We start from the raw sequence: 14,026 nt of genomic DNA, 5'->3' as shown, positions 1-14,026 counted from the left end.
TTCCACTATCATTCATCAACACCTTTGTTTAAATGTTATCTTTTGCACAAATTGGTGGAACTAACCAAATAATTGCAAACACTAGACTCAAAGCCACAGCAGAATGCTGAGCACAGGTCAATCCTATAAGGCAATCTGATTCAAATCAGAAAGAATGCAACTTGGGGCAACAAGGCTAACGTTGGCTCTGTCTGGCACAGGACCAGGCTCCATCTACCTATGGATGCAGCAAAGCATTTTTCACAACAATTTCAGTGGAAACTGAGTGTGTCTGACACAGGAGCAGCACCAAACACAGGCCAATCAGTAATAATCAAGGGCAGGCATCCCCAGTGCTCATTTTCAACACGCTGCAACACAGGCCAGACTGTAGCTCATAAGTGCCTTCAGCAAAGTCAGTGAGGCCATGCATTGAGGTGTAACTAGGCATTCAATTCATCAAGATGAAAAAAAGAGACTATGACATGCTCTTTGCATCTCCCCCACTCCTGACAACCTGTGTATTCCTGTATAAACCAGTACAGACTTTGATACAGTACCTGGCTGATGTCAATGGGCTTTGCTCGGTTGCCTGTTTGTACCAAGAGTTTGTAAGCCAAAACAGCATCGTCAGATCCATTTTTATAATTGTTGTAAGTGATCTTCCCAGTTTCCCAGTCACTGTCAAATGCATCCTGAAGTCCTGAAGGGTTAAGGGAGGCAAGGGGAAGACAGAACAAGCAGGTAAGCAATCACTCGTAGACACAAATTTCAGCAGGAATAAAGAATGACTCTTGTGCATAGCTGAATCAGAGTAAAATCATCCACCTGCTGCCTCCTAAATTTGGGGTTCTCACTCAACTGTCAGTGTGTGGGAAGATAAAAGTACCAGTTGGATGTCCAGTATTTTGCCCAAAGAAAGGCAGAGGAAGCAAGAAAGTGCAAGGGGGAAGCCTCAAGAGACTTTCCATGCTGTGCAGGACAGCAAAGCTGAGCTAGCAAGCTACAGATGTAATGTACACTAGTGTAAACCAGCTTCCTCTAAAGGCAAGGAGATCTTGGATGGGATTAGGACCCTCTGGTCCAGTGTCCTTCTCAGAGCCTTTGAAAGCAACCTAGCGCTCTGCTTGGAGATGTATATGGGGAAGAGTTAAGCTTGTCTAGAATAAAAAGTGGTTTTCTTTATGAACCACAGTTACCGAATCGCCACACTTGAAGCTCCATAAGCATATTTGCATTTACCATCTCCTTCATACACAGTCTCCTTGAAACAAAGCTTAAGTCTTACCCTGATGTGGATGGTGCCAGAACAGAAAAAGGGCTGAGTTCAGCCCTGATCCAACTTCACCACCTACTGTGGATTTAAAACCAGAGGAGGCATTCAGTCCATTATCTAGAAGGGAAACACTCTCCATACTCCCCTCTGCCTCACCAAAACCCTGGCCAAGTGCACTGAGCCACAGAGGAGAACACACACCGCTCTCATTAACTGTTTTGGGCTACTGCAGAGCACCGAGGCAACAGCTTCTACGATATAACCAGAAATTCCACTACAAGGGGAAAAAAACCCACCCTCAAACTTTCAACTTCAAACAGCAACTCAGCTGTTCCTCGAGCACAGCGTGAGTGAACACAATTTTGTCAATTTGTTCCATCTGTTCAACTTGTGCAGCTAATACAAGTTGTAGGATCTGCTGCCAGCACATGTAAAGATCACAGCCAACACCTATTCACTCTCAACTGTTATTTTCCTCCTTGCCACCCTTCAAGGGGGAGGGAATACCTCCAGCACAAATTTGGATCAGATTTAGTACAGGAAGCCACAGCCCAGTACAAGGAGGCTCTGTGCAACCAGATGACAAACGGCATGTCCAGGGAAGGGAAGGAAAAGGACAGGGGAGTGGTGCTGGAAGAAATCACCGATCCACCTCACAGCTATGCTGAGGAGCTGTAATGAAAATCGTTATTACAGGTTGGACAGATTACCTGCAGCTGTACAGAGATAAGAGCACTGGAAGAGAAAAGGCACCTGGCTGACACCACCCCCGGGACAAAGTACCTGCTCCCATTTACAAATTCATCCCCTCTCCCTTCGAAAACTGCCTCCCATGTTGTCCTGCCAATTTGTAGCCACTCGTGAAGCCAACAGACCAAGAACCAAGTGATGGAAGAACCTGCCTGCCAGATCTCTGCATGCAGCCCTCCATGTCCAGGAGGAGGACAATTTGCCATCAGGTTTTCTGGCATCACCAAAGGACTTCAAGGCCCCTTTTATAACAGCGTTGTTTGCTGGTAACCTCAACAAAGGGGTAACAGTGCTTAGGACACGCAAAAATACCAACCCATCCCTTCGGTGCCAAGTTCAGCTTCGTGTCAGTCTCTCAGCAGCCAGGTAAGAGCATCCGTACTATTGCACTACTCAAGTGGAAGACGACTTTGGGATGTTAAGAGAAGGATGTCAAAAAAGCATGTGGGAAAGACGACGACCACCAAAGAACAGCTTCATTTACAGTAAAAATGGTTCTTCAGCAGGAGGAGCACACCAATTGCTACGATAGCATGTGGGGCAGAGCTTTCAGACTAACACCCAACTCCTGTCAGCGAGCTCCAGCCACACAATAACAGACGTATCTGTAGGCATCTGACATTTTTTGCAATTTGTGGCTGCAAGGTACATAAAAAGGGCATGTACCTTTAACATTACTACAGCAGGTGAAAACTCAGTTCTCTCACATCTTTCCCCACCTCCTGTTCTCACCAGGTCGGTCATTCCTCAAACTCCGCTCCCTTTTACATCTTTATTCCTCAGCTGGCTTAACCACTACGCTCTGGGTTACCTTCTAACTGACCTTGCTGAAACTGAAAGTCTGCGGAAAGAATACCAAGAAACCAGTATCGGTTGCACTTAATCGCTGAAGATTTTAAAAATTTCAATAATTAAATTTTTCCAAAACACTTTGAAATTGCTGCTTTCAAAGCAAACAGTACTTCCATTACAAACTCCTCATAACAATGGTTTTAAAAGACATTTACTCTTTTATAATGGGATTAATTAAATATTTCTGGGCAGAACAACCTCTTTCTGCAGAAAAGTTATAAAAATTAAGGGTATGTTAAAAAGAAATTATATATGGGATTTTCGTTATCAGCAGTCTTTTTTGCTTAACACTTCAGAAGAAAGTGAAATCCTCTAAAATTATGTGGGATGCAGGAATGGGGGTGAGGAAGGAATCCCTGCTGTCTCATGTGAATAGCTGACAACATGAAACACCAGATAATTTTATCCTTTGCAAAAACAAGCCTAATTACAAGCCATTAGGGAATTCAAGCTACCTCATTTACACTCAGTCACTTACAAAAATAATGTAGACATTTCCAGTTTAAACAAATGACTGGTGTTAACTCTTCCTCTGTTGCATTTTCAGTACCAGAAAATATGCCAACATGGTATGATACCAGAAAGCAAAATGTCAGGGAACCTCTAAGCAAGAAGTGTGCTAGGCTGAAGGCACTCCACTGCTAGTAAACGCGGAGAAAAGTATGGCCAAGACCCAAGGATGGTTTCCTGATGAAAAATGATTTTGTTCACATGTTGTTGCTTCCCTCATTCTGCCAGACAAATGCGTGCATGTCAGAAGGCCATCTTAAGCCATTAATCTCTAGCACCGAATTCCCGGTGAAGTTCAACATTGTGCCTACTTTGATTATCCTGCTCCTCCAGTGTGTAAAAATGCACCAGTAGAACTGTTCCCATCTCACAGAGGACCCTCCCTGAATTCAGTCTAAAAGTGTCGCTTGTTTGTAAATTCTGTTTTCACCTTCCCTCCCCTTTACTCCCTCTGCATTAGCCCCTGTTGGTTATAATCAGGTATTATTCTATTAGCGTCTGCACCTTGAGATAATTCCCTAACCATGACAAGTGTGGCTGGTTTTAGCATAACAATAGTTCCCCTCTGTTACATCAATGCCCGGTACCATTTTAAAACATAACCTTTTTCTGTTGATACTTGCAATATCCTCCTTCTTTACGGCTTTGTGATTGCAGTGTCACACTCTGCAAAGGCAGCCCTGCATCTTTACAAAGCAGCTGGTTTGTATTAGTTGTGCCCCTCTTGGGGAAGGTGGGGAGAAGGGATACAGACACAGTCCTAAATGCTAATTAGTAATCATAATGATTAATTCTAAAGTTGTGGGTGACAGACAGGCCAAGCAATGAGCCTTCTGCCACAGGGCTGACACATCCACTTGAACCACCACAAATCACTGCTTCCTGGAGTTTCCCTGGCTGTTCCAGTATAATATTTTAGCTTCATGCACCCAGTCAGTGTATCCGGGGTACCAGAAATACTCACAGCCTCTCTAGCGAAAGAAAAGCAGAGGACGAGGAAGAAAGGCAGGTGGCCTGGAAGGGGAAGAGTAACTATGGGCAAGAAGAGAATAGGAACACCCCTAAGAGAAGAGCAGATCTGGAAAGGTCACATACACACATGGACATACAGCACAGAGGAGGAGACGTGCAGGCACTTGGCACTGGGCCAGGGCCACACAGGCAGTCCTTCGCACAAGGAGGTGATTACAAAGCGGACCAGGAGGCATCCAAAGTGGAAGAGGTTCAGGAAAGTATGTGGTGGGCCTGAGAGAGCAGCAATAGGAATGTGAGCTCCCCTGGGAGCAACAACAAGTGGGATAGCCTCCAGCATTTGAGAAACCAGCAAGAGAGCAGATCCAAGGGCACCTCTTCCTGACTTTATCATTGGCAGACTGTGCTCAGGTTCAGCACTAATACGTGAAGATCCTGAACACGGTCTCAAGATTTCCACCTCCCTCACAGGTTTGGGGGCAGGGGGAAAGGAATGGGAGACACCAGGCATTTTTTCCTACTGTTTTGGAACAACAAAAAATATCTGCAGAAGATATAAAATAAAACAGCAGAGGTACAAGAGAATTTAGGAAAGCATGTAGTAATATGCTTGCTTAGAAATCTAGAAAGTATAGTAAGGTTCAAATCCAGCAAAACATCTAAGCTATGCTGAATTTTATTCCTGCCAGTAAAGCCCTCCCTTACAGCTCAATATGCTTATGTGAGCAAAATATTTTAAATAAAGCTTCCAGTAAGGAGACTGTAATGAATGGATCAAATATATTCAAAAACCATTAAAAAAACCCAAAGCTAGCAGCTGAAATACCACTTCATGATTTATCAGTGCATTAAACACACAGGAAACTTGATCATTTTGCTTAGATGTGTCATTTAGATGCATCTGCTTTCCTAATACTGCCCGACATATTTTCAGAAGAAATAAAATAACCCAAATACTGGCAGTTACCTAAATGTTCTCTAAGAATCACTGGCTGCACTGGTTCTCTAGAAACAGTCAAGGTTAAAATGTACAGTCTTACTAGGTCAGCATGATTTATTTTTCTGTTGGCAAAAGCTTCCTGGAGATTCTCCCAACAGAAAGACCAAGGCAGGACAAAAGTACTCCTGGGCAGGGTATATTTGCTGTTAAATTTGCTGAGATGTAACAGTACTATGTATTATTTAAATACAAAACAGTTATTTGTCTCAACACGTGTAATTATAGTATTTAATAAACTGACTTCAATATAATTATCATCACAGTACCTGAAAGGCCATGCCTTCTCTTCACCCTGTCACCCTTCAGCACAGAAAAAGCAGCACCATTGAAAAAGTGAGGATACTTGACTGGAAATCTAGAATGTATATTAAGTTCCCAATCCAATAAAGTACCTAAGCCACACTGAATTTTCTTCATGCCAGCAGTCCCAGCTGAAGCCAACACGATCACTCATGTGCTGAAAGTTAAGCCTGTGCCAAAACACATCACCGGATGGGGACTTTTCATTTACTGTTCTCAAAACACTCAGCAAACATTTATTTTCCCAAGACAGTGCACCATATTTAGCCATTGATTATAAAGCAGAACTCCTCATTAGCTGCTTTGCTAATGAGTTAATGGCATGAGGTAGACTCTCATGGACATAATCTCATAAAGCTTCAACACTGTCTTACTGGGGAGTAAACTTAGCCACAAAGAATTTAAGTGACCTGCTGGAGAAACAGTGAGTCAATGTGTGAGTTCAGATCAGCACCTACGCATTCTCCCTCCTGCTTGCAGTCTTTAACCATGTGACTATAGTTGGAGAGGGAAGCATTACTACTGTGAGCAAGTGGCTACTACTGTAGAATTAAAAAAAAAAAATCATGCGACTCTCTCTTACCTTGCAGCCAGTCTCGAAAGTAGTGCAACCACATTTTGGGAAGCTGCCTATCCTCTTCCAACAGAACATATGTCACATTGCTGAAACTTCTGTGAAGTTCATAAAGTAAGTGCTGGACATTTGGATAATCTGCTTTCTGTGTCACAATATACATATTGTAGAATGAAAAGTACTTGAACTGTGCGGCAATAAAGTCATATTCCCGTGTTTCCCGTGGTACAATGTCTGTGAGATCTAGTCCATCTCTCACCCGGGTAGTTCCATAAAGGCTGAGCCCCAGTAAACCCAGAAAAAGAAAAATAACCACAATCTGCAACAGAAAACGGAAATGCATTTGGGTTTAGGTTTCTGAAGAAACTAACAATTCATATTGGCACACTACAAAGCCAAGTTCAAAATTAACACCCATCAGTCTACTTTAAAGCTTTTATTTCTGATTTTTTTTTTCATACACATACACACCACAAGGCTAAGCTAATTCGTGCTTTATTAAAGGAGCTCTGTATCATGGATGAGAAAATTATATCGTAATAAAGTTTAAAAGTGGCTTTAGCTTCACTGTTCATAAGCTTACATTACTGAAAGTCACCAAAACCCTCACTGGTAACTTGTATTTGAACAGTATGTCTCTACAGCACTCGCAAGACAAACTTTTAGAGTATGAAATTAGTTGTAAAATTATTAAGAATTGTTATTCCAAAATAATTCTGTTTCTTCCTTATATTTAATACCACTGCCAGGATAATTTTATTACTGGGCAAGGCAGAAGTCTATTTTTGAAAAACAGGTAAACAGTTCCCTGATTACCTTAGCTTTTGGTTTTAGGAGGAACGGAGCATAATGCTTTTCTGCAAAAGATGAGAGTGTCCACTTCGTACAGGGTGGCTCAAGGCAATGCATGCTGGAGTCTGAGAACTGGGAAAGCAAATCCCTCGTTGAGCTTGTGCTTTCTGGGCTCTGGCAGCTAAGATTATCTTGCGTCACTGTAACTGGCTGCACAGATATTTCTGAACGAGGCTCTGCTGTGGTATAGTACACCTGCGTATGAGGATCGTATTCTGTGCGCAACTGCACTGTAGACTGCATTGTAATCTGAGTTTCATGTGCAAAACTGTGACTGCTGTACGGGGGTGGAGGACTGTAGCAAGTATTGTCATTTTCTGCATATGCTTGAGGCTCAACCTGAATCACTCGAGTGACACATGGACTGTAAGACAGGAGAAAAACATCCATTCACATTTAGACAGATCTTTATTTCAATGAGACTAGATAGGATAACCCGCTTCCATCTGAGATGGCTTTTACTACTATTAGATGGTTTGTATTAACTAAATATAATACTTCAATGCAAGTTTATTCTGCACCTTTAGGAAACACTTACATGATTCAAAGTGTAGGCCTCTGAGAATATATGCACATTTCTTATGCTCAAGAAAGAAGGAACCAGCATTCCTCTGAAGACACCGACATTTACCCACACCACACCATTAACTAAACATGCTGCAGGTCGATACCCAGGTAGCTGCACCCAGTCTGAATGCACAGTATGTATGTGAGTTTGCATCAACGTGCCCATGCTGGGAATTAAGCTATTTAGATCAGAATGTAAACACATGACATACTGAGTTCTTCTGTTTAGAACTATTAAAGTAACTGTTAAATAATATTTGGGACTTCTGGATAAGATCTCAGACTTTTGGGAGGCAGGTTGAAACCACATGCCATACACTGACTGAATGTTTTAAAAATTAAGTAAACATATGCGAGGATTAATTCCTAGGAAGGATGGGCAACATGAAGAAACAAAATTACAGAAGTAACTGAAGTATTCCCTTTATTTTAGTCTACACAAGACATTAATAGATACCTGGTTTACAAAAATAAGTTTTATCAAAGACAAACCTCCTCCTGTAAATAAGAAATGACCAATTGATGATAGAAAATAGTATCAGAGGTTTTTCACCAAGTGGAAAAATCCTACAAAACCAAGAGGAATTCAGAATGTTGCCTACCTAAAAAAAACAAGCTCTCATTCACTGCATTTCTTCAGATGTAAATGAGCCCAAATTCAATTTTGATATGCATTTAGTGCAAGTTTAGATGAGGGAAGAAATGGAAGGTCTGATTGCCCTGTATTTCTGAGAATCAGGGCTCCAAAATTCAAGCACATGAGGCCATCCACTGAAATTATGACTGAATCAGAAAGCAGGAATCCTGACTTGGGATCTATTGTTTCTAACCACTCCCTCAAAAACAAATTTAGGAATGTGCTTTCTCTCTTTGACATTAAAATTAAAATGTAAGCTCCTGAGTGGGTGTAAAAGGCTAAGATGACTGAAGGTGGATTCTCCACATCCTGGATATGACAGTAAGAGTGTGTAAGGAGTACACGTGTAGAAATGTAGCTGGATCCTCTTTGTGGCAGGCAAAAGCAAAAACTAAGGTAGAAAACATGCTTAATTTCTAAGCAGTGGCTCCACTGAAGGCAGTAGACTCCTCCTAGCCCCACTCTATGCTCAGAGGAGGCTGTGTATCATGTAAGAGTTTATGTATACACTCTTCAGAATGGCAGTGTTACTATTCCAAATTAGTACTGCAGCTGTAACAGAAACTTTATCAAGCATTAGTCTGTAATGGTACTGACCATTCCTCATAGTCCTACGAAAAACTCAGCTAAGGGGAAATCATTTTATAGTGTATACATTATGCTTATCTATATTACCCAATAGTAGCACTGGACACCTTGCAGCATCGCGTAATGTTCTAAAAATACTTGAAGATATTCCTAAACCATGGGTCTTTTATCTTCTTTTAAAACAGTTGAACATACATATGAATCAAGGGAAAAGAGAGAGAGAGAGAGAGAGAGAGAGAGAGAGAGAGAGAGAGAGAGAGAGAGAGAGAGAGAGTGTGTGTGTGTGCGCGCGCGCGCGTGTGTGCGTGTGTGTGCGTATGTGTGTTTTAACTTTCCTCCTCAGTCAGGTAAAAAACAAGGTAGCAAATGGAAGTTGGTCACTAGCAAAGAAATCATAACATACTGACCCCACTGCAGTGGAGACTTCCCACTCCTGACAAGGCATAGTAGCACTGACTGGTAACCACAAAAAGGATGCACCTCATACATCAACCTATCACATCTTCTCACCTTGTAAAACAGCAGAATATATCCAGTCTCCTGTCTTCTCGACGATAAAGGTCCATACTCAGGATAGCAGGAAAAATCAGCAGAACCATAGCAAAGTTGAACACCACCACAACTGCTGCCTAGAGATCAATCATAAGAGAAGTGATGTCATTACCAAGCTTCATGTCAGGCATCAGCTTTACAAAGCATAAAACTTCCTTTCAGTTCTCAACTGCTCACTCATTTATCATGTCAACTTGTCAGATGCTTCCAAGCTTTTCCCTGAGGAAACCGGGAGATATACTTCTTTTGCATTCCCATTTCATTATGGTAGGCCTACTGTAGTTAATTAATTTATTTTAATAATAAACTTCATATTGTTTTAATACAACTGTGCCTGGAAATGTGGTGATGATTTCTGAAGTGAAAAAACAGAGTCAAAAAATCGTACTTTTGCATGAGATTCTGCTATATTTAGAGTCTCACAGTAAAAAAAAAATGGAAGCAAAAGCAAACCTGGAACTAAAATTGAAGTTCTCACATTTAAAAGATCTGAAGTAATTTAAGCATCACAATAACATTTAAGCACATTATTAAATCACAGATGAAATAATGGTTTAAGTAAATTTTAATGAAACTGCTCTATTTAGTAAAGTATTACATACTTGTACTCAAAATTCAAAAAGAGCAACATTTTGGGTTTATCAGGGATTATTTTTAAAGGAGAATCAAAATTAACCCAACATCACATAGCAATTCTACATCTAATATGCTTGTGTTTAATACAGCTTGATTAATGAGCCAGTCTACCAAAATCAGTCTTAAATTGGAACAAGAACACTTGGTTTAATTTGTAAAGTGAACATTAAATAATAAAAAACCCCAAACTCCCCGCCCACCGCCTTTCAAACCATACTTCAAACCCTTTCCCACACAGAGATTCCCAGAGAATCTCCATAAACATATGTGGTGCAGCATCTATCATTATTATTAATAGCATTTATTTGTAATGCAGAATTGTTAGAAGCACTAGCCATCACAAAGGGGAAGTCTGGGCACAGATGGGACTGGAAGATAGCTGTAAGAGTAGAAGAGGCAACAGGTAAAAAAGAAAAAGCCTGAAATCCTTATATTTTATCCATTAGATAAGCAGTATCAATCTCAATAGTAGCCCAATTTCATGTTAAGGAACTCACATAAACTATCAAGTGCCTCCACCTGCAAGTTCTGAAGTAACAACTACTTAGGTTAAAACAGTCATAAAAAAGAACAAAAGTTGGGCTACAAAAATAAAAAAAAAAAAATAAAAACCTGATACAAAGAGGCCCTTTTTCCAAAATGAATGGCTGCTTTTGGTATTGAAAAATAAGGCCTCAAAACTGGCAGCTCAAAAAAGGTGATACCTAAAATCCATCTTTTAAAAATTCATTACTTCCATGTCAAATACACAATACAAATTACCTAAATAATACAATTTTTAATTTCTGTGAAATTTTTTATTTATCTGTGAAAACCAAAGTACTAACACACTGAATGATTTTTAGGGGTTTGAAACTGTCAAAGTATAATAAAAAGACTAGATACTGTTTTTTCTTTTCTGAAAATTACAGAATTAACCAGTTATGTAGCTATCTCCTAGTAACTTCAATCATAAGTATACAAAAGTGGTTTATTGGTGTTTCTCTTTTGTTGTCTTCAGCCTGCCTGAATCAAGATTTTCATCCTGCTGCTTGTCTGTAGGCCTAACTACTAAAAGAGAACTTACTTAGTACTTAAAGCCAAATTAGTATTTAGCCACCTTTGAGAGAAAAGAGCCAATGACTATTTCATGATTTATAAATACCCACACAGAAAGGTAAAGACTTTGAAATTAAGTGATTACCTTTTGATCCTCTCCAAAATTAATTGAATCTGTCAGAAAAACAAATGGCTGCTGTTGCAAGCAAGGTGTTTGTTGGACCTAGATCATACAACTGCTTTCTTTATTGCTGCTAAACCAGAGAAGGTTGAATCACCCATATAACATAAATAATTAGCTGTGTCTAACTGAGATCTTCTATCAAGAATCAGTTAAAATTTATTGAGTTTTGGAAAAAACAGTTAAGGCCCAAGTCAGTAATTCTTACTCCTCCCAACATCGCTGCAAATCTAACAAGTCCTCTGTTCCTGCTCCATAAACTGCAAATACTTCATGCCTTATCAGTTCCTTCTGTAGACCCCAACATCCTTGAATCTCAAATGCCACTATACCTGAAAACTAATACTTCAAGTGTATGGTAGAGACACCATTAAAGTTATAGTCATATGTGATTTATTAGGAAGCATCGAAACTAATCCAATGACACAGAGTAAATCTGCCTGTTAACATGGCATCCCTTTTTAGAACTACTACATTTTTCATTGTGCCATTCTGATGTTGATGTACTAACCCTGCAACTAAAATATTTTTAGACAATGCTCTCTCTCCTGATTTGTACTTACATAGATCCCTAGTGCTTAACACCACGCTTCCTATATATTGTACACTGTCCTTCCTTCACCTACCTCCCCAGAATTTCAAGGATGTAATAGTTCTCAGTTTTCACAGTTAAATACAGAAAATACTGTTCTTGTATCAATTATGATTTGTTGTCCCATCAAAAACCCCCCAGTGACTTGATAAGAGGAGGGAAGGAAGAACTGTTGTGGAGTGACTCAATCTCTGACCTGATGCGCCAGTCACCACCTCCCCTCCCAATACCACACAGACATGTGGTGGCTGGGAATGGGAATGTATGAGAACGTGATCATAGCAGTACACACAGTCTGTAACAATTACTTTGATTAGAAAAACACAAAGAAAAAGCTGTGGTAGCAGTGCTTCCAGAGTACAGGCAACCTGTCAGCAGCACCCAAGCTGAGAGCACGCTTAGGATTTTGGGGGACAGGGCACCTTCTCTCACCCCTTTAAAGACAAATGGTCAAACTGAAAGGGCCCCAGACCTTTTCCTTAAGAAATCAACAAAGACAAGATTAGTCCTAGAAAGGATAAAATGGGGGCTACTTAGTGGTATAAAATGAAGGCATTCAATGAAATGAGATCAGAGAGTAGTAAAAAAACTTCCATTAATCAGAAAAAAATGTTGGTCACTTTCCTGAGAAAGATGCTCCACTTTTTGCATCTTTCCATAATGCACAGCCTAAAAATATTACTGCTGCTGCAACTGTTAACGGAGACAGAAGAATGGCAGTCTGTGCTGGAGGCAGCACAGGAGACATGAGCCAGGCTGGCAAGCTGGGGCCCTGCTGAAGGTATGTGCTGCTATGTGCCATTCCCGGCAGCCCACCCAAGGAGAATGAGTGTGCTGTATAGCCAGAGTTGATGAACAGAGGAGGAGGTCTGTCAAGGAAACTTCCACCCTACTGCTCTCTATCTGCAGCTCCCTCCTGCCAGCGTCTAGACCCTGATCCTCCTTTGCACACACACCCCACACACCCCCTTTCCCTTTGGCTTTAATTTTGCTTGTTAAATTTGCACGTCAGGAGCAGGGAAAGGTAAATGACATGGGTAAAAGGAGGGGGACAAACCACTTCAGCATAGTAAGATACCTGAATGAGCCTAAGAACTTACGTTCTTTCCCTCCACAAACCCACCACCACCACCTGGTAGTGCACTTTTACATTTAGGAAAAAAAACATCATGCTTACAGTGAGGGAAAAAAGTTACTGCTAAGTTATGGGGAAAAGTTCCACCCCTGCTCATTAGTGAATCTACAGCAGCCCTCTGCTGTTAGGGGGGAGAGTTTCTGGTGTATGCAACAGTTAGGTGAATTTTCCTCTTTCCCGGGCAGAACTATTCCATAACAGTCTCTGAACAGTCTGTCTGAGGGAAGAATTCAGCCCAGCAGTAGTTACACTCTGCCTTGCCTTGCCACTGCAAACTTCAAAAACTTTCAGTGGAGTTCTCCGATAATGTTCTCCTCCTCCACAATTTTAAGAAATGAAACACATCTGAAAACTCAGAACCCACTTCTTCAAAGTCCTGAGCACTCTAACAGGTGATTCTTGTGACTGAGTATGTGGGACATGTTCAGCATCTCAAAGCCCTAAAATGGCTTAAATACCCAGGGGCTAACAAGATCAAAAAATGAAAAAAAAATAAGATGGTAAAAAAGCTAAACCAGTTTCTATCTGCTTAATGGATTTAATTTTAAAAATCTCACCTTCAAAAGGATTTATTTCCATTTTTTGAAATGCATCAGAGCTAATCCTAAGAACTCCCAAGACAGCATCAGACTTGCAGTGTTTGAGTTCCATAAAATAAATGAACAACTCAAGAGGTATCAATGAACTGCTTTAGCTGGCAGAACAGAACAGAGGCCAAGGAAGAAGAAAGCATTGATATGCAAAATGTGAGTTTCTAACTAAAACTTGGGCTGGCAGATGCAGGAAACCATTTATTCTCCTGCAGCAGCTGGGTTATTTTACAGATACTGGGCCTCAAAAGTTATAGAAACTTTGACAATTATCTTGCAATGTCTTAAGAAAAGTGAATGAAGAGCAAAACAAGGTCAAGAGCAATCCTTTTTTTAAGCCCATCTGTTAAAAATTCACTATCTAGATGAAAAGAAGGCAGCATCTGTGAAAAGTAAATGCAGTATTTCATTGCTTTCAAACTCTTGCTAGGAAGCTATCAAAGAC

General features: G+C 40.6%; 1 protein-coding gene across 4 annotated transcripts in view; it reads right to left on the bottom strand.

Annotated features, from left to right (window-relative positions):
• The window catches only part of PTCH1 (patched 1), a 74,552-nt gene that overhangs the window by 19,489 nt on the left and 41,037 nt on the right, over positions 1-14,026 (bottom strand). For all 4 annotated transcript variants that reach the window (XM_027791350.2, XM_005240689.4, XM_027791353.2 and 1 more), the window contains 4 exons: positions 9,368-9,486; positions 7,030-7,429; positions 6,223-6,532; positions 540-682 (listed from right to left, as the gene is read on the bottom strand). In XM_027791350.2, coding sequence (XP_027647151.1) covers positions 540-682; positions 6,223-6,532; positions 7,030-7,429; positions 9,368-9,486 — 972 coding nt within the window. The remainder of the gene's footprint in view (positions 1-539; positions 683-6,222; positions 6,533-7,029; positions 7,430-9,367; positions 9,487-14,026) is intronic.

Source organism: Falco peregrinus, chromosome Z (genome assembly GCF_023634155.1).
Source record: "Falco peregrinus isolate bFalPer1 chromosome Z, bFalPer1.pri, whole genome shotgun sequence".
Taxonomy (NCBI): domain Eukaryota; kingdom Metazoa; phylum Chordata; class Aves; order Falconiformes; family Falconidae; genus Falco; species Falco peregrinus.
Note: the sequence above shows the minus strand (reverse complement) of the source record. Positions and strands in the feature narration are given on the sequence as shown.